Here is a 25,940-nt window from a genome sequence, read left to right as displayed (position 1 = left end):
GACAGCTTGTGGGCAGTCCAAATGGACAAATTTCAGTCTTTGACTTGATTGTTTTCCACCTTTTTTATCCACACTCAGGAAACTGACGATAATTTTAGGATTTAGGATTGGTTTTCCATCGGATGTCCTTCCTGAAGCAACCCTGGCTAGGAATCGAACTCACGATGATGGTCGTGAGTTCTGCCATTAAAGCGTGTAGTATTAATACTTTCTATGATGATAGATTAATGACAATGATAATGATCATAATCATCTTCATCCTGACAGCGCTCACATGCTTTCATCAATCATCAAGTCATGTTTAAAAACAATGAACCATCTTTTTTTTATGTACTTTTTTCTTTCAAGATGTGTTAAAGTTATTGATTTGAATTATGTTTACTTCATATATAACTTGCTGAGGTCAATGAAAAAACAAGAACATGTTCCAAAAAAGCCAACATATTCAAGTTAGTATAAATGTTTTTTTTGTTTTTTTTAAACATTTTGGTTTTGATTCATATTTTTGAACATGAGGGAGTGTGTGAAATGTTTTTGTTATGTCCTTTAAGTTTTCTAGAAAATATGCATTTCTGTTTTGTACATAATAAAGGTTATTGGGCATCACACAATTCGATTCGATTCTTGGGGGGTGACGATTCGATTCAGAATTGATTCAAAAGCAACATTTTTTAAAATAACATTGGGTGCCAATTCTATGATTAACTACATTCTGTTATGGGTCACACTTCTGCTGCGTCTCCTCCTGTTGCGTGCCCTGACGAGCAGGCCACGCCCACGGGCGCTCTCTCTCTGCTGCAAGCGCGCTTCCGCGCGGCTGCAGACGCTCGGCAATCTACGCAACTGTCCATGATGAGCGATCAGCCTTCTTAAACCAGCGCAACCTGAGATCCGACGCCAGAACGTAGCTTCTCGTATCCAGTACAGTAAGCCCATACATTTCTCGCTCTCCTACATGTGCATTTGTTCTCCCTGTGCTTCCTTCCCGTCGTGCTCATCGTCTCCTGTGTTGTGTCTTCTCCAGCTCCCCGTCATCCTTCCTCGTGGTCAAGTTGTGTGCCTTGTCACTTTGGACCTCCCTGTGGAACCCCCTTGCCTTCCTGGATTTTCGACCTCACGCCTGTCACCCGACCACGACGCCGCGCTCCTGTCATTGACTATCCGCCTATCCTCCGACACTCGAGCCTGCCTTGCCCTTATTTGGACTTCCGCCTGGATCAACACGCACCTTCAACACCCTCTGACAACCACGCTCAGATAAGTCTCACATTTAGTCACACCACATCTCTTTGGTTTAATTACACATCTCATTTACACACCAAGCTGTTAATAAACAAGCTGACAGCTAAACGACGTCATATCTCTGTCGTCTTCTTCTCCCGATATCACGTCACAGTACGTTCTGGCCATGTCAGAACCAGACGGCAAAGACATGACGCGTACCCCGCTCAACTCCAGAGCCTCCCCTGTACCAAGTATCACAGGTGTGCACACGGCACTCCAGCAGCACCAAGAGCGCTTTTGTGTACTGGAGAACAAGCTCGATGCTGCTTTTGCTAACATTTTAGCTCGACTGGAATTGATTTCCCCAGGCTCCTCCGCTCAGCCAGTACCCGAGCAAGCCGCCCCTGCCGCTGCAGCCCCCATGCCGCCCCCCCCCCCCCCCCCCCATCCTGCAAGATCGCTAGTCCCAGAGCTTTTGAGGGGGATTTTGAGCTTTGCCGTGGCTTCCTGGTCCAGTGTGACATGGTGTTTCATCATCAGCCCTCCCGCTACACTTCTGACGGGGCCAAGATAGCTTTTATTTTTTCACTGTTGACCGGAAGGGCTCTCCAGTGGGCCACGGCAGCTGTTGACCGCAACCTTAGTCTCAGCACAAACTTTGCTGCTTTTCGTGCTGCGTTCCGGGCAGTTTTTGACCACCCCGCTGAGGGAGGAGACGTCGCCTCACGTCTTCACTCCCTCCAGCAAGGTTCTCGTTCTGTAGCGGACTACACTCTCGAGTTCCGCACCCTGGCCGCCGACAGCGGGTGGGATAACAAGGCCTTGTTGAGCGCCTACCGTCGGGGCCTCTCTGACGAGATCAAGGACGGATTGTTGCGTGACCGACCAGCCACCTACCATGACCTCATCCAGCTGGCCCTGCTTATGGACCAAACACTAAGGGAACGAGCAGCGGAACGAAGACTTGCTGCCCGTGAGAGGACCAGACGGCCGGCGTGGGAAAATCGGACCACTTCCTACTCCCTTACCGCGGCCAAAGCTCGGGATGAGGGCGCTCTCTTGGTGTACCAGTCTGGCTTTTTCCCTGCACCTACCAGCGGGGTGGAACCCATGCAGTTGGGCAGGACTCGACTTGCCACGGAGGAACGGGAGAGGAGGTTCCGGCAGCGCCTCTGCCTCTACTGTGGTTGTGCGGGTCACGTGATCAAGACCTGCCCCACACGACCAAAAGATCAGGCTCACTAGTTAGGGGAGTACTTGTGAGCCATACCATCTTTTCCCAGAGCAATAGTGACCCTGGCATTCTTTTCCCCGCAACGTTGTCCTGGAAGACTAAAAGACTGAAGGTGGGAGCATATTTGGACTCTGGAGCAGATGAGAGTTTCATGGACCGTGATTTCGCCTGTCAAGCCGGGATTGAGCTTCTGCCTCTGGACAAGTCCTTACCAGCTCAGGCCTTGGATGGGCATCCCCTGGGACCCATCACCCACCGTACCGCACTAGTCACTCTTACCCTGTCTGGCAACCACACTGATCAAATTAGCTTGTTGATCCTCAACGCCCCTGTCGCCCCTCTTGTCCTCGGCCGTTCTTGGCTTCGCCAGCACGACCCCCAGATTTCCTGGATCTCAGGGAGGATCCTAGCCTGGAGCACGACGGCTTGTCATGCTAACTGCCTCAAAGCAGCAGACCCCGTCTCGGAGAACCCCAAGCTCAAGTCTTCCCCATCTGACCTATCTGGGGTTCCCGCTGTCTATCATGACCTTGCTGCTGTATTTAGTAAGGAACAGGCACTTTCACTACCCCCGCACAGACCATACGACTGTGCCATTGATCTCATACCCGAAGCAGTACTCCCCTCTAGCTGCCTGTATAACCTATCCATACCCGAGAAAAAGGCCATGTCGGACTACATCACGGAATCACTCACATCTGGTATCATCACCCCCTCTAAATCACCGGTAGCCGCTGGATTCTTCTTTGTCGGCAAGAAGGATGGGTCCTTACGTCCGTGCATCGACTACCGCAAACTCAACCTCATCACGGTCAAGAACCGGTATCCCCTACCACTCATGAGCTCTTCTTTCGAACCCCTTGCCCCTGCTACCCTTTTCACCAAGCTGGATCTCCGTAATGCATACCATCTTGTCCGGATTAGGAAGGGGGACGAATGGAAGACGGCCTTTAACACACACTTGGTTCACTTTTAGTACCAGTCATGCCCTTCGGCCTGACCAACACCCCAGCCGTTTTCCAGACTCTTGTTAACGACGTGCTGAGAGACATGCTCGAGAAGTTTGTGGTCGTATATCTTGATGATATTCTGATTTTCTCTCACAACCTGCAGGACCATCAACAGCACGTCCGCCTTGTTCTCCAGCGCCTCCTTGAGAATCGTCTTTTCGTCAAGGCAGAGAAGTGCGAGTTCCATTCGTCATCAGTTAACTTCTTGGGTCACATCATCGAGAAGGGTAACATCCGAGCCGACCCCAAGAAAGTCAAGGCAGTGGTGGATTGGCCCCAACCCACCACTCGTACTGAGCTTAGGAGATTCTTAGGCTTTGCGGGTTTCTACCGTCGCTTCATACTTGACTTCAGCAAGGTAGCCGCACCCCTTCACACGCTAACTTCTACCAATACAGTTTTTGTCTGGAACAAGGAGGCAGACAGCGCATTCTTGAGCCTCAAGAGGAGTTTCAGTTCCGCTCCCATCCTGGTACACCCTGACCCTGACAAGCCGTTCACGATGGAAGTAGATGCATCTGATTCTGGGATTGGAGCAGTATTGTCCCAAAGAGCTAATGAGAATAATGTGTTGCACCCTTGTGCGTTCTTTTCCAGACGCCTAACCCCAGCCGAGAGGAACTATGATGCAGGGAACCGAGAACTGTTGGCCGTCCACGAAGCTTTGGTTGAATGGAGACACTGGCTGGAGGGGGCTAAACATCCGTTCCTGGTCCTGACCGACCACCGCAACCTTATTCACATCCGTTCCGCAAAGAGACTTAATGACAGGCAAGCACGCTGGTCACAGTTCTTCGGCCGATTCAATTACACCAGGGGTCACCAACCTTTTTGAAACCAAGGGCTACTTCTTGGGTACTGATTAATGCGAAGGGCTACCAGTTAGATACACACTTAAATAAATTGCCAAAAGTAGCCAATTTGCTCAATTTACCTTTAACTCTGTTATTATTAATAATTAATGATATTTATGTTTGTGGAAACACTGATCATCTTAATGATTTCTCACAATAAATATATATAGAAACAGATAAATATCAATACGCAACAATTTATTTTTATATTTTCTCTAAGTGCACATTTTTCAAATTGAACATTTTCAAATGATCACTTCTAAGACAGTCTTGTGAAATCACAATATCCCATTTTAACTAGCTAGCCACTAACATTTTTTAACAAATCATGAATTACTTTGCACCACGTTTGTACAAATAATAACTCATGTAAAATACAAAAGTAAACTGTCAAATTTTTAAATCATGTCACACTTTGAACTGGACACCAAATCTGTTATCTGTTTCTTTGTCAGTTAGTGGGAAGCCTGGCATTGCATGCTGTTAACTAGTGTGTTGTACTCTGGTGTGTAACTTGACACTGCAACTCTGAGTGAGTCTTGCAGATGTGCATCAGTGAGGCGTGTTCTGTGTTTGTTCTTGATGAAGTTCATGTCAGAAAAGGCTGATTCACAAAGATAAGATTTTTCCTCATTGTTTGCGGAACCTTCTTAATCTTTTGGACATATTTTCACAGCAATCTGGCCTTAAGCTTAATTATGATAAATGTAAAATGTTAAGGATCGGAAATCTAAAGGGAACGTCATTTCGAATGGAATGCAAAGTGCCTGTTTTGTGGACAGATGGACCATTTAACATACTTAGTGTTGTTGTCCCAGAAAATCTGGAAGATCTAGGCTCAGTAAATTATGATAATCGACTAAGAAAGCTGGACAAAATTATGCAATTATGGAAAGGGAAATCCCTAACCTTGTATGATAAAATGTCTATTGCCAACTCGTTAATTATTCCTCAATTTATTTATTTGTTTTTGTCATTACCAGCTCCATCACAAAACTTTTTTAAGATTTATGAGCGGAGGGTCTTTGATTTTGTCTGGAACGGCAAACCAGAAAAGATTAAAAGAAAGGTTTTGTACAAAGAGTATGAAAAAGGGGGCCTGAAACTTCTCAACCTTGAAGCTATGTGTCTGTCTTTAAAAGCATCAATTGTTCCAAAGATGTATTTAAACATTGAGTGGTACACACATGTCCTGTTGGACAAAAAACATGTACTGTATCAAAAGAAATGGTATCCTTTTTTACAAGTGATCCCCTCTCAGAGAGTCTGCTGGGAAACATGGCGGGGTTCATAAAGGAAACAATCCACTCATAGTGGTGTTTTCAATTTTATGTGCCAGAAAAAAAGAGACGATATTTTGCAGCAGTTAATATGGATGAACTCTAATATTGTAATAGATGGAAAGCCTTTCTTTTGGAAAAATATGTTTGAAAGAGGAATCATTTTTGTCAATGATATTATCAATGAGAATGGTAAAATTATGAAGTATGATGAATTTAGAGCTATGTATGGTGATGCTTGCTCAAGCTTTTCATTTGATCAACTAACTGGAGTAATTGGGAAAAGATGGAAACAAATAATTAATTATGGAACTACTAAATTATTAGTTTGTAAACTTCTAATAAGAAATTCTAGTTGGCAAAAAGGAACTAAAATAAATAGAAAAATATATAATTTTTATTTAATAAAGAAATCTTTGAAGGCTGCCTCATACAACACAAATGGAAAATGGGAGGACTTTTTTGACTGCCCGTTGCCATGGGATGCCATATTCAAACTAATCTATAAAACCACTATCGATGTGCAAAATCGTTATTTTCAAATTAAAATGATTTATAACTTCTTACCCACAGGGAAAATGTTAAAATTATGGAATATGATAGAGTCAGATGATTGCCAATTTTGTTGTCAGGAGCCTGAATCCACCCTGCATTTGTTTTGGTATTGTCATATTGTGTCTTTGTTTTGGGTGGAAGTTGAAAAAATGTGTTTAAGGATTGGTTTGTTTATGAAGCTTAATGTGGTTTCTGTTATTTTAGGAGAGTTCATTGACAATCATGATCTAGTCAATTTAATTATAGTACTCGGTAAAATGTTTATTTTTAAGGCCAAAAACAGATATTCACTTAGTATTACTTTCTTTAAAACATTTATTCAGTATTTTCTAACTTTAGAAAGTTACATGGTTGAAAACGATAATGATGCCAAAAAACATTTAAAAAAAGATGACAAGTCCTCAAAGGCTTATTTTGAAAGTATAATTATGTTTATAGATTATATGATATCTGTTGTTGTGTTCCCTAATTTGAGTGACCTGGACATAATCTGGACTGTACATAAATGCTTATTTTGAAAATGTAATTTTGTTTATAAATTATATGCAATCTGTTGTGTTCCCTAATTTTTTTCTGTGTACATGAATGAAGGTGTGTGTTGCTGAGTCCGACTTGGACATTATCTGGACTGGGCCTGGTTTAAAAAACCCTTTAAACAAATCTAATTTCATTGACAACCTGGTCTGTTGAAGATAAGGCCCTTTTTTAAAAAATAAAATAAAATAAGATAAATGAATAAAAAACATTTTCTTGGATAAAAAAGAAAGTAAAACAATATAAAAATAATTACATAAAAAATAGTAATTAATGAAAATTTTAGTGGACCAGCAGCCTATACAATCATGTGTGCTTCAGGGACTGTGTCCCTTGCAGATGTGTTGTCTATGTTGTGGGAACCAGAATATTGGTAGCAGAAAGAAATAACCCCTTTTGTGTGAGTGGGTGTTGATGAGTGTGCATGGGGGAGGTTGTTTGGGTTGATGCACTGATTGAAAGTGTATCTTGTGTTTTTTCTATGTAGATTTAATTTAAAAAAATAAATAAATAAAAATAAAATACAAAAATTAAATTTTTTTTTTTTTTTTTTTTAGAACAGGCCCGCGGGCGACTCATCTGGTCCTTACGGGCGACCTGGTGCCCGCGGGCACCGCGTTGGTGACCCCTAAATTACACTCTCACCTACAGACCCGGTTCACGCAATGGCAAGGCTGACGCTCTTTCGCGGATCTTCTCCGAGGAACCCACAACTAGACAAACTGCAGAGACCATCCTTCCCCCGAACCGCATCTTCGGGGTGGTAACTTGGGAAATCGAAGGCCTGGTCAGGACGGCGCTACGGTCCGACCCTGGTCCTGGAAACGGACCCCCCAATAGACTTTTTGTTCCGCAACCCTTAAGGAGCAAGGTACTCGACTGGGCACATTCAAGTCTGTTTACATGTCATCCCGGAATCCACAGATCGCTATCATTCATTCGACGCCGCTTCTGGTGGCCTTCCATGGAGGCGGATACTCGCGAATTCATCGCCGCCTGCTGCATCTGCGCCCGGAACAAGGCAGACCACAGCCCTCCTGCTGGACTCTTACATCCCCTTCCGATCCCGACTCGACCTTGGTCACACATCGCTCTTGACTTCATTACTGGACTTCCCCCCTCTAAAGGTAACACCACAATCCTCACCATAATCGACAGGTTTTCCAAGGCGGCCCATTTCATACCCTTGCCCAAACTCCCATCCTCGGCCGAGACCACAGAACTGCTCGTTCAGCATGTGGTTAGAATTCACGGGATCCCCACCGACATTGTGTCTGATCGTGGTCCCCAATTCATTTCCCGGGTCTGGCAAGCTTTCTGCAAGGGGATTGGAGCCACGGTCAGCCTGACTTCTGGCTACACCACCCCCAGAGCAATGGACAAGCGGAAAGGGCCAACCAGGGGGTGGAGACCATGCTGCGCTGTATGGCTGCTCAACAGCCCAACTCCTGGTGCAAGTTCATTCCATGGGTGGAGTACTCCTTTAACTCCATGACCTGCGCGGCTACTGGTATGTCCCCTTTTGAATGCTGGCAAGGTTTTCAACCTCCTTTATTTCCCTCCCAGGAGATCGAAGTGGCAGTTCCTTCCACCAGAGCTCACCTGAGACGATGCCGCAAGGTGTGGAGGTCTGCCCGCGCTGCCTTATTGAAGGCATCTGAGAAGATGCGTTGTAACGCCAACCGGCGGCGCATCCCAGCTCCTGACTATCAGCCCGGACAGCAGGTGCTGTTACGGGCCAAGGACCTTCACCTCCCGATATCCTCTCAGAAGTTAGCACCACATTTCGTTGGACCTTTTACAGTCAGATCCAGAGTCAATCCTGCCGCAGTTTGCCTGGACTTCCCTGGGTCCATGAGATCCCACCCGGTGTTTCACGTGTCTCAGGTAAAACCAGTAACCAACAGTTCACGCCGCGCTCCTGTCATTGACTATCCGCCTATCCTCCGACACTCGAGCCTGCCTTGCCCTTATTTGGACTTCCGCCTGGATCAACACGCACCTTCAACACCCTCTGACAACCACGCTCAGATAAGTCTTACATTTAGTCACACCACATCTCTTTGGTTTAATTACACATCTCATTTACACACCAAGCTGTTAATAAACAAGCTGACAGCTAAACGACGTCGTATCTCTGTCGTCTTCTTCTCCCGATATCACGTCACACATTCCTCCATAACATAAACAAACAGGTCTGATAAATATCTATATTACTTAAAATAAAACTGGTTTTGTTCACTTAAATTCGACCCAATCATCTAATAAGTCAAATACAAATAAGGCAACAAGAGAAGTATCCAACACTAAAGTAAATGTGTACAGCAGATATGATCATCTACATCAACAATATGATTTGTCTGAGTGGCTGAACAGGACAGACAGATTATATATATATATATATATATATATATATATATATATATATATATATATATATATATATATATATATATATATATATATATATATATATATATATTAATACATTTTTGATTGTTTTTAATCTATTATGAATTGTTATAAATAAGAATGGCGAGTCATTCGACAATCAAATTTTTTTGACACCCCTAGTGATCATCATCATCATCATGACTCTTTATATTTGAGCTTGATTGTATGAACTATAAGAAAAATTACAATGAAAGGGTTTGATGTCATGGATGAATAATAAGCGGAGATTGTTACCTCGGAAATGACGAGCAAGTCCTTGATCTGTGCTACGATGCAGTTGTCTTCCTGAAGACGCCACAGTCCCGTGCTGCTGCATCGTGCGGTCCGGCTGCCCTCCTGACCAGCATCGCATGCTGCAGTTGACAAGTCGCCGAGTCGTCCGCTCCCGTACACACCGTCGTTACATAAAACATCTGGAGAGGAAAGTTGTGTTTTCACAACTGACCATGAATGCCAAGATGCATGATAATAAGCAGCTGGAATACTTACCGTCAGTAAAAATGATCATGGTTAGGGTCTTCTCAAAGCCGCTTGGTGTTTCCACTCGACAAACAAAACGTAACGATTGTGTCGTGGAAGCGCTACAGCCGGTTATTCGGTGTCTGTGCGTGATGCAGTAGCTTCCCCCTTCAGTACTGATGTCTGTGGACGTTTTAAATGAATCGTTATGAAAATGAAAAGTTGCATTTCTGACTGTCACTCACCGGAACTTAACTGCGTGTTGTCCTGGAACCAGTGCACGACATAATCGGACTGCACACAGCACTGAATGGACTGCGTCGCTTCCTCTGAACATTTCACGTTGACTTGACCCGCGAGTCGAATATTTGGAGCTTGGTTGATGTTAGCTCTTCCATTTTGTACAAATGTCATAACTCTGCTCATCAGATTGCATTCATATAACCCTGTTGAAAAGACAAAGACATTGAATTCTCATTTACAGTCCACCTTGTTCAAGTACTCTATGCTGACTAGCTCAGCAAGTCCAGTCCACGTCTTTTTCCTGTGACTGCTTAAGTCAACGCTGACATACACGGCTGGCCGCTTTTGTTGACATAACATTTAAGAACCAAATGGGTAATTTCTCAGGGGATTTATGTCGCCATGTTTGAAATATATTTTTTTACTGCTAAGCAGCATGAGACATCATCAACATAACACAACAATAAAACATGACTTCCTGTTCAGTGCAAAATTTGCTTTAAAAAGCCTTACAGTATTTTAAAACAGCAACCAACTATTTTTTTTTAGATTGTTGGCACTGAAAGAAAGATTTAGACATAACGCTTTATTGCCATTGTCGTCCAAACATTCAACCACAGCAGCTGTTAAAAATATAATATAAAAACACATACAAAACATGCACTTTCCGCCATTCCAGACACTGCAATTGTGTCCTTGAGCAAGACACAATGGCTCCTAGTGCCAACCACACTGGTTTAAGTGTAGCTCAAATGTAGAGTATGGCTTTCACTATGTAAAGTGCTTTGAGTCTCTAGAGAAAAAGCACTTTATGAATATAATTCACTTCACTTCACTTCAAATCTTAAAAACCAAATGTACTTCTATTTTTGTAGTTCTGGTCAAAAATAAACTTTATAAACATTATAGATTCACCGGTCACAATATTAGGTACACCTAAACAATGAGATCGATACAGAGATGCATTGTCATGATCTGTGGTCTGGATCATGTTTTTGTTATTTTCTGTTAGTTTTAAGACTCCATCAGTTCCTGTTTTTGTACATCCTTGTTTGTTTTAGCTTCCATGCCGACTTATTAGTTTCACCTGCCTCTGGTGTTCGGGACACGCACCTGCTCTAATCAAGAGACCATTATTTAAGCCTGTCTGCTCGTTCCATGTCCGATTCGAAGTTTTTGCTATAGTGCCTTCCGGTTGTTTTCTGTTTTTTGTACCCTTTTGAGTTTTGAATAATTAAATATGTTCCTACCTTCTCGCCTTGTCCGGAATAGTCCGTTTGCTTCCCGGGAGAACAAACCTCGCAGTAAGCTGCGAAAACCCCGTTATGACATGCATAACAAATATGTTTCATCAGCATTTATGACATTTAATTTTGCACGTCTGTGTTATTTTGCAAAGATTATATGCAAATAACACTTTATCCTTCTTTTTATTGTGTTTGCTCTAACCAAGTCGTAGTGTGGCAATGTCGCCGTCTTTTTCCGTCAGAGTTCAGTGGCTAGTCCAGTTTTGGCTTAAAGATCGTGGTCAAATAAACGCAGATGTATTGATTTTTTAGAATTGGTTTTACAGACATAGAGCAGGAGGGAGGGCATGAAACAAGAACGAACATAGGGAAGCGCTCTCGCTCATCAGAGGGGGAGGAGTCTTGCCAACACGGCATGGCCAAGAATGCTCATGCTCAGTCCACCTCACAGTGACATCACAACGTAGCTAATCCTAACAAAATACTGTAAAAGGGGTTTACAGTGGAGAGGTGGATGGAGTAAACCCCACTTTGACCTGATAAAACTGAACTTTTCATAACCCGCACCTCATCCTAAGTAATCTATTGCTGACTTTATGCCTCATGGCTTCTGGAATCAGGATGACAAAAGATAAAGACTTAACTGCCGTGGCTGGCCCGGCACACCGTTACTAGCTTGCTGGAGGAACACCAACATACAATGTCGCCAGCGCTTTCTGCCAATTCAAGTCGGTGGTTGCGTCGCTCGAAGCTGAACTGGACACATTGCAGGCCTCCAAACTGTTTTTGGTGAGATAATTTCAAGCTCTAAGAATGTCACCCATGTAACCAAAGAACGCCTTCGGGCTTTGGAGGCGCTTGGCGCCACATTGTCTGAGGCCTGTGCTAAGATCAAATCTAAGGCAGCGGAAGGGGCAAAGTTGGTGGAACAGCATTAGCATCATTGGCTTAGCAGAGTCTGTGGAAGGTCCCTGGCCCACACTCTTTTTCACCAAGATAATGAAGGAGATATTTGGCGATGAGACAGTTCCGATGCTGTCGGAGCTGGACAAGGCCCACCGCTCCCTTGCCACTAGGCCACAGAGAGAGACAAGGCCAGACCGATTATTGTATGGTTTCATCGACATTAAACCAAGGAGCTGATCATCTGAGAGGCCTTGTAGTGGAATTTCTGCCCTTTTCACCTATTATATTTTGTTGTTTGATTGATGCATAAGCTAGAAGGAGAAGATTGCCAAGCATAGAGTTGAGCATATGGTCGCCCTGACATTGTACAAGATATCTTGATTGTTTGTTATGGCTAAGGGATCCAAGAATGTTGCAGAGTAAGCGGATCCAAAAACAGCTGGCCCCTCACCAAGCAGGGAAACATATAAATAACCAAGTTAGACCAAGTCTGGGGCTTTTTCTTTTTTTCCTGCTTTACCGTAGTTTCTCCGGAGAAAACTGTCTGTGTGCATGGCAATTCAATCCAACCTTGTACCATTTGATTATGAGTAAATAAAACTCTCGTGATAAATTCATTTTTGTTCCTGTTTAAGATTTGGACTTTCTACTACATAAAATGCCGTCACGAACAGGATGGGTTAGAACGCTGCGGTCGACATCCGGACTCCCGGTCTCTCAAGGCAGACAGAGTTGCACTGCGCGCATCTAAAAGTAAGCAATTTTGCTTAATGTGTAAACGCTGTCTGTCTGGAGATGGTCGGGACTGGTAAGACTAATTGCTGAACATATTTTTGATAAAAAAATAGGTTTATTCAAGTTCTCCCAAAAACAACCTGGGATGGGGTATGCATGGTTGGCTTCGGTTGCTATATATGTGATTATATTGTCTGTGTGTTTGTTTAAACATTAACATTAATTATCTGTGAATAAAGAAAATTTGTGATTCTTTTTGTTTTAATAAAAGGGTAACTGTTAATAGAATTGTGATAATAAGGTGGATGAGAAGTTTTTTAGCACAGACTATTTGAGGCAAATACATTTTTTCACCTCTTCTTTTCCTTTTGCAAGTACACCAGTTTAGCAGTTTGGATACAGCTAAAGTAAGGGCATTTAACTAGCTGGGTGGTACATTTGACTATAAAAAATGTTGAGAAGTCTGTGGATGTGCGACACATCTGTTTTGGTGGAGCTGCAGCCGGTAAAGGCCCCATTTTAGTAACTTCTTAGTGACTCCGGTAAAAGAGATCGACTGAGCTGATATTTGTCACAACGTTTGATCAGTGTGCTGCAGTTAAACAGATGGAGATCGGGCTCCATACAGTTGAGCTTTGGTGAAACTGTTTTGGAACTGACCATACATGATGGCTGTAGATTTGGCGGCTGATTACCAGTGATTCTACGGCGCCTTTGGCTGGTTTCCGTGTTGGTCGGGGTGTTTAACGTAGGGTCTGCTCCGCTTGGCGGGTTCATCGTCGTCTATGAGTAGATGTGGCCTGCGTTCGAGATATAAGACGGCCGTTCCACAAAAAGCACGCGTGTATAATTGTTAATAGTGTCCGGACTGGGGTGGGTTCTATTTTGTTAATGTGTGTGTGTATTGGTGAATGTTGAAAAGTGTATTGGATGTGGAGTGATTCAGTTTTATTGTTGGTAAACTCATATATGCATATTTAAATCAAGTTGTAAGGGAAGATAGTGAGGAAGAAGTACAGACAAAAGTCGCCACACCCAGTGCTCTAACAATAACAAAACGTAGATCAGCATTAGTAAGTCAGGAGACATCCAAATCTCCAAAGACCACACCAAAAGACACAGAAAATTATCAGAGTGATCATAAGGACATACTAAGTTATGAGAACTTAAGTAAACAGACAGCAAGTAAACCAGAAATAATAATTGAAATAAATGACAAAGAAATCACATTTCTATGTGACACTGGAGCATGTAGAATTACAAATGTACATGTAGAGAATAAAACTAAGTGGAAACTAAATGTCTGCAAGAGCAGCAGTCTGTCCAGTAAATTTACAAGGACGAGACGTGATGAACAGTTCTAGGATCAGTGATAGCATCAGATTATGAAGGCGGAATGACTGTTAAGAGATAAAGAAAGGCGCATGACATTATATAGTTTTGGATTGTTGTTGACCTTGTTATGTTTTATAAGACTGATTTATTTTGGATTGATGTGTTGTTAAGGAGAAAAACAGAAAAATGGATGTATTACATGTGGTGGCAAATGTCTGTCCTAAGGTTACCTCTCACCTGAATGCATTAGGAGGGACATGACATGGCAGGGCAGGTCGCCCTGACAATGCACAAGTTCTCTTGGTTGTTGTTATGACATTGTACAAATCTCTTGTAACAAATTCTCTTTTGTTTTTGTTTAAGATTTGGACATTTTCTACTACACATGTAAGCTTTATTGTGTGTAGTGTGGAGAGAGAGAGAGAGAGAGAGAGAGAGAGAGAGAGAGAGAGAGAGAGAGAGAGAGAGAGAGAGAGAGAGAGAGAGAGAGAGAGAGAGAGAGAGAGAGAGAGAGAGAGAGAGAGAGAGAGAAAGCAAGTAGCATATCAAATAATTATAGTTGCTTATTACATACACAAAGTCGCCAAGACAGAAGTCTGATAGAAAGTATTCAGTAACAAACGTGTCCGCATCATTCAACTTTCTACAACAGGAACCATACTTAATGAATTATTGTGGCCAATAGGTAATGTAAAATATCAACTGACTATTGCAAAAGCATCCGACATAAGGTTAGTATTTTTCTAATATTTGTGTCAATATATATAAGCATATTTTGTGGCTTTCACCATATTGCATAATATGCATAAAATGTAGGGTCGATATCGCTAAGGGGGTTCCCTACCCTAATGCCACCCTCCAGTGGTCCACAGAAAAAGGCTTTCATTGACCTCAAACATGACCTGTCCTCCGCCTCTGCTCTTGCTGTGCTTGACTATCAGCTGCCCTTTTTCTTGGATGTTTCTGAAAGTGATAGTACTACTAACACAGTCCCTTTTTCAGGGACAGAGGGGGGAGGAGGTGAGGTTTGGATCGTTTTGAGTTTGAGCACGTCGAGTTTTTTATTTCTTTGATATGATCAATCCGGTACAAGGGAAAAGGTACTTGCTGACTTGTGTTGACAATTACAGCGGTTGGCCGGAAGCAACCCCAAACTCAAAGGAGGATGCCAAATCAGTAATTAAATGGCTTGTGAATGACCTAATACCCCGACATGGTTTCCCCAAAAAGATTAGGGGATAAAGCTACTATCCGGTGCAGTAGTGGCCGAACTGTTGGACGACACATTTTTAGATTTTCTTTCAAAGCTGTACGTCTCCGAGCACTCCACTCACCTGAAGCCTGGGAGAACCACAACCTACTCAATGCGCTTACATTTCCCATAGTCGATGGCGGTCTGAGTGTTAAAATGGGCACACATATTTTGATAACAGAGGCACAAGAGGCAATTAGACAGCTACAAAATGGAAAATCCCCCAGCCCCAACGGTTTTGTTCTAGAATTTTACAAATTATATTCATATTTAGTAGCTCCACTCCTGGTTAACGTTTATAATGATCATATTTAGGAGCTCCACTCCTGGTTAACGTTTATAATGATTCCCATTCCTAAAAAACCTAATCTTGATCCGGTGGAGCCTATAAATTACCGGCCCACATCAAAACTTCCCTTCATGTCAAAAATTCTTGAAAAAGTGGTGGCTAAGCAGCTAACCTCATTTTTGGAACAGCATGGTTTTTATGATAAATACCAATCAGGCTTTAGGTCATTTCATTCCACCGAAACTGCTCTTTTGAAAGTTTTCAGTGACGTGATGATGGCCGCTGACTCTGGTCGTGACACAGTTTTGGTTTTACTCGATTTGACATCTGCCTTTGATACTGTGGATCAAAGTACACTGATAGATCGCCTCAAATCTGAGATGGGGTTTTCTGGTGCTGTTCTGCAGTGGTTTACTTCTAATATGGAAGAACTTTTAATGTTGCTTTTAATGACGTAATGTCCAATGTGTCCAACCTGTCATGTGGTGTGGCCCAGGGTTTTGTTCTGGGGCCTGTTTTATTTGTGTTGTATCTGATACCGCTTGGGAGGTTGATCAGTAGTGTCAAAAAATGTTCTTATTATTTCTATGCAGATGATATTCAACTGTATTACTCTTTTAATGATTCAGAGTTTCAGTTTTTATCTGAGTTCTTGGAATGTGTATCCTGTATCAAAAACTGGTTGTCCTCAAATTTCCTACAGATAAATTCTAACAAAATGGAAACTCTGATAATTGCTCCCTACAAAAGATCCCCCTGATCAAGAACTCCCTTGGTGCTCTGGGTGCATCTGTTAAACGCACCCTCAGAAACCTTGGGGTTGTGTTTTTATCACCTCAGAAATAGTTTTAAAGTGAGAAATTTGCTGTCAAAATTGGATTTTGAAATGATCATTCACACGTTCATTTCATCTCGTATTGACTATTGCAACTCTCTCTTCACTTGTTCCAACAAGTCAAGGCTAAAGAGACTTCAGACGGTACAAAATGCAGCTGCCAGACTTTTGACCCGTGCACCCAGAACAGCCCATATCATCCCCATTTTATCCAGTCTTCATTGGCTTCCAGTCAAATTCCGCATAGAGTTTATGATTTTAGTCCTGACTTTCCATGCGTTGCATGGTGGGGCCCCTGAGTACATCACTGGCTTGTTATGCCCCTACTCTGAAGGGCGCAGGCTCAGGTCTTCAGGCCAGGGTCTTCTAAAGATCCCAAAAATTCATTTTAAAACCTGTGGAGACCTGGCATTCCAGGCTATAGCTCCCAGACTCTGGAACAACTTGCACCAGTCTCTCCGTGATCTTGACTGTGTTGACACTTTTGAGAAACATTTGAAGAATTCTCTTTTTAGTAAAGATTTTAGTTAATGCACTTTTTAACTATCATTTTTAATCCACTTTGTATCCTTTTTATGATGTTGCCCCTGTTGTTTTAATTGAATTGTTGTTTTACGTCACCTATGTTTTGTACAGCACTTTGTGATTTTATCTGTGAAAAGCGCTTTATAAATAAAATGTACTTACTTATTTACTTGCTGGCGGAAGACTACCACCGACACTGTCTGAGACCAACATTTCACTCTTGTTAAAAGAAGATAAGGACCCCCTTGAGTGCAGCAACTACAGGCCCATATCTCTTTCAAACATGAACCAAAAGATACTCGCTAAGGTCCTGGTGGGCGGCATGGCTCAGTTGGTAGAGCAGCCGTGCCAGCAACCTGAGGGTGAATGTACCAAACCCAAAACCAGTGAAGCTGGCACGTTGTGTAAATCGTAAATAAAAACAGAATACAATGATTTGCAAATCCTTTTCGACCTATATTCAATTGAATACACTGCAAAGACAAGATTTGTAATGTTGGAATTGAGAAACTTTTTTTTATAAAAAAAAAAAAAAATAGCTCATTTGGAATTTGATGCCTGCAACATGTTTAAAAAAAGCTGACACAAGTGGGGGGAAAAGACTGAGAAAATTGAGTAATGCTCATTAAACACTTATTTGGAACATCACACAGGTGAACAGGCTAATTGGGAACAGGTGGGTGCCATGATTGGGTGTAAAAGCAGCTTCCATTAAATGCTCAGTCATTCACAAACAAGGATGAGGCAAGGGTCACCACTTTGTGAACAAATGCGTGAGGAAATTGTCCAACAGTTTAAGAACAACATTTCTCAATGAGCTATTGCAAGAAATTTAGGGATTTCACCATCTACGGTCTGTAATATCATCAAAAGGTTCAGTGAATCTGGAGAAATCACTGCACGTAACATTGAATGCCTCAGGCGGTACTGCATCAAAAAGTGACATCATTGTGTAAATGATATCACCACATGGGCTCAGGAACATTCTACAAAACCACTGTCAGTAACTACAGTTGGTCGCTACTTCTGTAAGTGCAAGTTAAAACTCTACTAAAGCTCTGTTGAACAATTTAAGCTGTACATCAAGCAAGAATGGGAAAGAATTCCACCTGAAATGCTTCAAAAATTGATCTCCTCAGTTCCCAAATATTTACTGAGTGTTGTTAAAAGGAAAGGCCATGTAACACAGTGGTAAAATTGCCCATGTGCCAACTTTTTTGCAATGTGTTGCTGCCATTAAATTTAAGTTAATGATTATTTGCAAAAAAAATGAAGTTTCTCAGTTCGAACATTAAATATCTTGTTTTTGCAGTGTGTTCAAAAAAATATAAGTTGAAAAGGATTTGCAATTCATTGTATTCTGTTTTTATTCACCATTCACACAAAGTGCCAGCTTCGCTGGTTTTGGGTTTTAGAATATATATTGTTTATTCTGGTTATTCATATCTGTTAAAACTTTGACATGATGTGTGAAGCCTTTGGCTTTCGTTTGCATTTGCACACTGTAAAACAAGGAATCCTCTACCTCTTCTGAGGAGTCACTATGATCGCCATGTTTGTAAAGGAAATTATAATAAAAAAAGTTGTGAATAAAAATAGAAGCATCCTAAACTGCATGAACTTAAAGATTTTTACCACAAGTATCTAACATTGTAACAACTTTGATCATTTATTGAGTGTTGGCTTACCAGCATCCGCCAGAATTACGTTCCCAATTGTTAAGTCAGACTGTCGATCAGATGTAGCTATTTGAAATCTTCTGTTCTCTTTGATATCCTGTCCGTTCAGATTCCACTCGGTGTCCGTGATGTTGCCCAGATTAATGCTGGCAGGAATGGGACCACATATCAGCGTCATGGAGCTGTCAGTATACGTCACTGCCGGGGATAGGATTGTCGTCCCACCTTTAGTTGGACGGACATGAAACATTAGTTCCTAGCTATGTGAAGATAAAAACAATATTTGGACCTACTGTTGTAAAATGCCCTAACAGAGCCGATAACGTTGGCGATTGGTTGCATTGCTACAGGGAGTCTTTGATTGACAGCAGCCAATTCCTGATGATAAACTTGTGATGTTCGTAAAACAAAGTCTGCGATCACACTGCCTGGGCTACGAGAGGAAACATACGTTGCAGTCAAAATGAATGATGCTAATTTTTCACTTCATGCCAGCATGTTTACCTGAAAGCTCTCACAATAACGCTAATGAATCCTGTTATTGTACCGTACTGTTCACTTAACTGCGGATGAGAGACAATGTTAGGACTTGGACCCCTGGAAACACATCTTAGATAGAACTTACCACAGGTAAGATTTGAGACTCCAACTCTTGGAAAGCAGCACTTGTTGTATCGCCCAATTCAACCGAGTATTCCATGTCCAATCTGACTGACATTTCCAGCTCAAATTCTGTAGAGATCAAATAAAGATGACACTAAGGTATCCAAGACCTAAATATAAATGTACCTTATTATTAAATCAATATTTCAATATTCAGTCATTAATTTTCTATCCCGCATACCGTATTTCCTTGAATTGGCGCCGGGAATATAGTATTCGCCTGCCTAGAATTACAGCCGGGTCAAACTCGTTTCGCAAAATAATTAGCGCATGCTTGGCACTTCCGCCGGGTCAAATATGAGTCATTAAATGACTCCCGCCTCCAGGTGGTAGAGGGCGCTAGTGATCCTTCTTGCGACTACCAGTACTGCAGGAGACAGGTACTGCAGAAGAAGACAACAAGCAGCAAGCATGCAGCAATTGTTTGCTTGCACTTTTAACATGGAGGATTACATATCTAAAATAAAACCGTTTTCTAAACTGGACTTTCAATCGAAGCAGGAGGTAATAATTAAAGGAATATCTCCAGAGACTTTTAAAATTGAAGAAAGATGAGAAAGACTGCCTTTGATCAGAAGCAGCTGCACATGGACCCATCTACAAGTAAAGGTAAGATCATAATAACGTTTTTTTTATTAAATGTGTTTTTAATGATAAGGTATGCGCCGGAGTGAGAAGAGGTTTTAAAATAATTAGAGCATGCTTGCTCATTCCGCATGGTTTTGGTAACCGCAGGAGTGAGAAGAGGTTTTAAATTAATTAGCGCCCCTGCGGCTATTCAAGGAAATACGGTATTCTCTTTAGGACCACAGGCAAACTGGAGTCTAACCCAGGTAATTTACATAATATATAAATACATTAGATCATTCATCCATAAGAATTCAGACCTACTTGTGCTCCAAGTAAAATGACGGTGAATATACTTACGGACGTAATTTGATGGGTAGATTGGGAGGTCCCTAAACTTGTTTTTCTGCCTTTTTGCCAACGTGATAATGATTGACAGCAAGCAGCAGCTGACCAAAACAGTCAGATGCCATTTAAGAGCAAGTCGCGTTCAATCACAGAAGAAATGTTAGGAACTCGCATGGCTGCCGTTTTTGTGACCCCAAGATGCAGGAACCAGGAGAGCGAAGAGGAGGTAAGATGAGTTTTAATCTCATATAACAGAAAATGAAGCAGTCTTGCATACAAACGTTCCAAACATAGAGTGTGGTCTTCGAGCACCGAGGAGTGCTTGAGACAAGGCATAAATAGAACATATGTTGATTGGCAGCTGGTGTGGACCGGCTGCCAATCAACGGCAGGTCAGTGAACGAACAGTGCTCAGCGGAACAAGCAGAAAGTGGAAACCAAAATAAGAGCACTGATAGGAAGTAAATACAAAAACAAGGAAAACAAACAGACATGAAGTGACAGATTGTCGCAGCCCATCCCCCCCCCCCCCCCCCACCCCCTCAATGAACAGATTCCAGATGTTCCCTGGAAACAAGAGCTGAAAAAAGTCCAAAAGTTAAGGGAGGGCGGAGGGAGGACTTGGCGGAGGGTCACCAGACCAAGTGTCCCCGCAACCAGCGAGGGAGAGTCAGGTGGCGGCGACGCGTTGAGCTGGAACTGGCGAGGTGGGCGACCACGGAACGGCCACATTAGTGACCGACGAGGAGGAGGTCGCGCAGTTGGCGGCGACGATAATGACGACAGCGCCATGGGAGGAGTTGACGCTACTGACGGCGTCATGGCTGGAGTTGTCGACAACAATGATGACAGCGTCATGGGCGGACTTGTCGACGACAATGATGACAGCATCGTGGGTGGATCTGCTGGCAGGGAGAGCAGCCGTGGTGCAGCTGCTGGAAGCCGCCTTGGAGCAGGAACAGGTGCTGGGGGTTCAGCCGGTGATGGGCGTCATGGCGTCGCGACTGGCGTAAGACGCGGGGCTGCGACCGGCGTGCGACGCGGTGTGAGAACCGGTGGGCGACGCGCCGGCACAGGCGATTGCCGTGGAGACGGTGCAGGAGGTTGCACAGCAGGCATCGGGGAGAATGGCGGCGGTGGCCGCGCCGGTCGGAGATCCAGATCCGGCGCCAGAGCCGGCAGGGACATATGCGGCCGTGGCCTGGCCGGTTGGAGAGCCAGAACCGGCAGGCGAGGCGGAGGGACAAGGTCCGAGCCTGCTGTGGGCTGGGACCGCACAAACCTGGCTTTTAAATCCTCCATGAATTGTGCAGTCCAGAACGTCGGCTGTGCTTCGCTGACAGGGGTTCTTGCGAGGACACAACAGTCTGGTTCGAAGATCCTGTTAGGAACTCACATGTCTGCCGTTTTTGTGACCCCAAGATGCAGGAACCAGGAGAGCGAAGAGGAGGTAAGATGAGTTTTAATCTCATATAACAGAAAATGAAGCAGTCTTGCATACAAACGTTCCAAACATAGACTGTGGTCTTCGAGCACTGAGGAGTGCTCGAGACAAGGCATAAATAGAACATATGCTGCCAATCAACGGCAGGTCAGTGAACGAACAGTGCTCAGCGGAACAAGCAGGAAGTGGAAACTAAAATAAGAGCACTGATAGGAAGTAAATACAAAAACAAGGAAAACAAACAGAAATGAAGTGACAGATCGTCACAAGATATTTGCGATAGATATTTGTGATATGTGTTGCTGTTAGACTGCTGAGTGAGATCATAATTTTTTTCCGGCTATGAAGCAGCTGACAGGTGAGTGGATTTCCCAGCTGGAGCGGGTTATCTAATCACCTGACTCCTTTATTAGCAGCGTCCAAGGCCATGAGGGAGGGAGAGGAGCGCTAGAGAGAGGAGTGCGAGAGAGAGAGCAGACAACAGCGAGAGCAAAGAAAGCAAACAAAACCAGACAATAAAAGTCTCCTTGACCATTGAGCTGAAGTCTCATCATTCCAGCCGCCAGAGAGACGAACCCCGAGACACAGAAACGTGTTACATAGGTATTCAGTCATCTTCTTCATCATCACACAAAGTAGGTGGCTGTTTCTATTTCATGTGGAGCTATAAACCCCTCATGTACACATCATCAGAAAGTAGGTTAGATCGATGTGTTTGTCAAAATAATATTAAGGAGCCCACAGTCTTTTCCTTTATTCCATTAAAAATAAACTAATAATTAATCATGCATTCTTAAAAATCTATCACGTGCATCTTGTCATGAGGTTTGGACTTTATTTACTTTGTTTGGTATTTTTTCCTTTCCAGAGCTCTTATTTTCAGTTCTACTTGCTGTTTGCCTCTGCCTCTCCTTTGGCCTGAGCGCTGTCTCCCTCACCGGTCCCTGATTGGAAGTCAAGGCACACCTGTTCGAGGTTGCCAATCAGGCTTCTTTATATGCCAGCCTGCCCTGCAACCATTGCTCGATCGTTGTTACTTGTTGTTTTGCTTGTGCTTTTAATGTGTGACTATCGTTGTGACTTTAGCTTTAACTTTAATTGCATATTTCCTGTGCACTTCCTAGCTGCACTATTCTTAACTTGTATTTGACATCAAATATATTCCTACCTGAACGCCATTTCCTGTCTCCGCATCTTGGGGTTCAAGATCGTCAGACTGTGCCACATCTAACGCTTGAAACCCCGCCCCCATAAACAAGCCAATAGTTGTTTTTGTAATGCGAGCTGCATCACAAAAACAACTAAACCTATATCTTGAGGCATTACTGTACTTGATTTGCAGTGTTGGGTTAGTTACTGAAAACCAGTAATGAGTTATAGTTACTAGTTACTTCATTTCAAAAGTAACTCAGTTACTAACTCAGTTACTTACACCAAAAAGTAATGCGTTACTTTGAAAAGTAACTATTTAGTTACTTCTTTTTTTCTTTACTTTTTTAAAAGCTCCCATTAATGCCCTTTAGCCTTCATTTCAGTACTGTTATTGCACTGGAGAATAATATAATGTGTTGATCAACAATTGACATGCATTTACATCACTGAACTCTGCTAAGCAATATGGTCTACATACAACACACAAAGACAAAGATATGTTTCAAAGGCCAATTTGTTTCTGGCCAGAACAAATTGACAAAACTATTTTAAATAGCTGCAACATAATGGCACTTTAACTTGAACTTGAAGTAGATAGGATATTTGATCCAAGACACAACTTACATTTAACTAAAATTGTATTTTCTTTGTGCTCGACAAAAGAAAAGTATTGAGAATTTCTCCTTGTTAAAAAAATTGACTCTTTGCTTCGCCTTGATGTCTTGTTAGTTGTTATGATAGTAGCGTTTATGTGTGTGCGTGTGTGTGGCCCTTTAAGATATGACAGCATGTGGGTGAGGGACGTCAGTGAGTGAGTGGGTGAGAGAGGTGAGCGAGCGGCGACAGTGAGTGCTTGCAGGTGCTCTCTCTAGCTTGCTGGATGGCTGCGTCCAATAAAGTTACAAAGTTGCAACAAACTGCCGGCCTCGTCATTCACCCTCAGCTGTAAAGACCACTTCCGGGTAAAGTAAGGTTGTTAGCCCCAAAGGAACGTCTCCCCTGCGCTCCTCAAATACGGTATGGGAGTCCCCCCACCCCCCCCCCCCCCCCCCCCCCCCCCCCGCCCCAACCCACACAAAGCACGTACGCCTTTTCTTTTCCACCACAGCGCTGCCACAAAACACACTCAGATCTTCAGTTTCTAGCCGATACTACATAAAAAATAACATAAAATAACGCAGTAACGCATCATGTAGTAACGGTAACTGAGTTACTGAATATAAAAAATAACGCGTTAGATTACTAGTTACCGCCGAAACTAACGGCGTTATAATTACTTTGTAACGCGTTAGTCCCAACACTGTTGATTTGTAATATTTTGTTAGCACATGCTGAGATAGACTCCAGCCTATCTCAGCTTGGGTGCTGGAGCAAGCGGTAGAAAATGCTGGGGACAAGCGGTAGAAAATGAATGGATGGATGGATGGATTAAAATTATTCTTATGAAATACTTGAACATTAGTCAGTATTAATAACTGTGTTAAAACCTCTTCATGGATTTACCTGTTGGTGGAGACACTGTAGTTGAAGGAGCTGATTTTGGAAAAAATAATTATGAACAAAAAAAAACACTTTAGAGTTTCAACAAGAAGAAAGATAAACAAAATGCACAAAAAATTAGATGTTTAAAAAAAAGTGTTTCAAATTAACAATAAGTGTCATACTGGTTGTAACACATCTTGTTGTACTTTTAAGTGCAATGACAAATGAAACATCTTTGTAGTATTGGTAGTGGTATTATTGGTAGTGGTAGTAGGAGTAGTAGTAATATTGGTAGTAGTATCAATAGTAGTATTGTTGGTGGAAGTTTTAGTTGTAGTATTGGCAGTATTATTGGTAGTAGTATTATTGGCAGTAGTATTGGTAGTAGATAGTGCTATTATTGGTAGTAGTATTGCTCGTAGCATTGTTAGTATTAATGATGGTAATATTGTTGGTAGTACTACTGGTAGTATTATTCACAGTGGTAGTTTGAATTGCAGCTTGTGAAGTCTTTGAGTTGACTGAAGGAGATGACTTTCATAATTATATTAGCTGCAAATGTTATACAATTGATTAGTTTAATGTTAGTGCAAGTTCGAATTATATCTATTTCAATATTTACCTGTTGTTGGAGTTGCAGGTGAGGGAGCTGATTTGAGAAAAAAGTAATATTGACAAAACATCACAACACTTTTACAAAGGTAGATAAATGAGAACTTTCTCAATAAATAAACATTTTCAATAGAAAACAAATATATCAGTCAAGCTGAACATCAAGACTTTGTGACCAACATTAACATGATCTACACTTTGTGTACATGACTGCTTACTTGTGGCTGTTGTTGTTGCGCTGTGTGTGACTGTTGTTAATGTTGTTGCAGTTGTTGCACTGTTTGTGACTGTTGTTGTTGTTACACTGTTTGTGACTATTGATGCTGTTGTCGTAGTTGTTGTACTGTTTCCGGCTGTTGTTGTTGTTGGGGTTGTCATACTGGTTGTCACTGTTGTTGTTGTTGTTGGAGTTGTCGTACTGTTTAAAACTTTTGTTGTTGGTGGAGCTGTTGTACTATTTGTGATTGATGTTGGTATTGCCGTTCTGGTACTGTCTGTTACAATTGTTGTAGTTGTCCTATTGTTTGTAACTGATGTTGTTGGAGTTGTCGTACTGTTTGTGACTATTGTTGTAGTTGTCCTATTGTTTGTAACTGTTGTTGGAGCTGTCGTACCGTTTGTTGTACTGTTTGTTGCTATTGTTGGAGTTGTTGTACTGTTTGTCGTACTGTTTGTGACTGGAGATGTTCAAGTTGTCGTACTGTTTGTTACTATTGTTGTTGGAGTTGTCGTACTGTTTGTCGTACTGTTTGTGACTGCAGATGTTTAAATTGTCGTACTGTTTGTTACTGTTGGGGGACGGCGTGGCAAAGTTGGGAGAGTGGCCGTGCCGGCAATCTGAGGGTTACTGGTTCAATCCCCACCTTCTACCATCCTAGTCACGTCCGTTGTGTCCTTGGGCAAGACACTTCACCCTTGCTCCTGCTGGGTCCTTGTTAGCGCCTTGCATGGCAGCTCCCGCCATCAGTGTGTGAATGTGTGTGTGAATGGGTGAATGTGGAAATACTGTCAAAGCGCTTTGG

At 42.6% G+C, this 25,940-nt stretch overlaps 1 protein-coding gene across 6 annotated transcripts in view; it reads right to left on the bottom strand.

Annotated features, from left to right (window-relative positions):
- Window positions 1-25,940, bottom strand: part of LOC133646691 (mucin-2-like) — a 108,279-nt gene that overhangs the window by 13,613 nt on the left and 68,726 nt on the right. For 4 of the 6 annotated variants that reach the window (XM_062042345.1, XM_062042344.1, XM_062042348.1 and 1 more), the window contains 9 exons: window positions 24,929-24,955; window positions 24,328-24,357; window positions 19,276-19,382; window positions 19,155-19,213; window positions 18,944-19,083; window positions 18,660-18,875; window positions 9,850-10,050; window positions 9,635-9,787; window positions 9,380-9,558 (listed from right to left, as the gene is read on the bottom strand). In XM_062042345.1, the coding sequence (XP_061898329.1) occupies window positions 9,380-9,558; window positions 9,635-9,787; window positions 9,850-10,050; window positions 18,660-18,875; window positions 18,944-19,083; window positions 19,155-19,213; window positions 19,276-19,382; window positions 24,328-24,357; window positions 24,929-24,955 (1,112 nt within the window). The remainder of the gene's footprint in view (window positions 1-9,379; window positions 9,559-9,634; window positions 9,788-9,849; window positions 10,051-18,659; window positions 18,876-18,943; window positions 19,084-19,154; window positions 19,214-19,275; window positions 19,383-24,327; window positions 24,358-24,928; window positions 24,956-25,940) is intronic. The other 2 variants (XM_062042346.1, XM_062042347.1) reach the window with 2 other exon arrangements.

The sequence above is a fragment of the Entelurus aequoreus genome, linkage group LG03, assembly GCF_033978785.1.
Source record: "Entelurus aequoreus isolate RoL-2023_Sb linkage group LG03, RoL_Eaeq_v1.1, whole genome shotgun sequence".
In the NCBI taxonomy this organism is placed as follows: domain Eukaryota; kingdom Metazoa; phylum Chordata; class Actinopteri; order Syngnathiformes; family Syngnathidae; genus Entelurus; species Entelurus aequoreus.
This window is presented reverse-complemented; position numbering and strand designations above follow the sequence as displayed.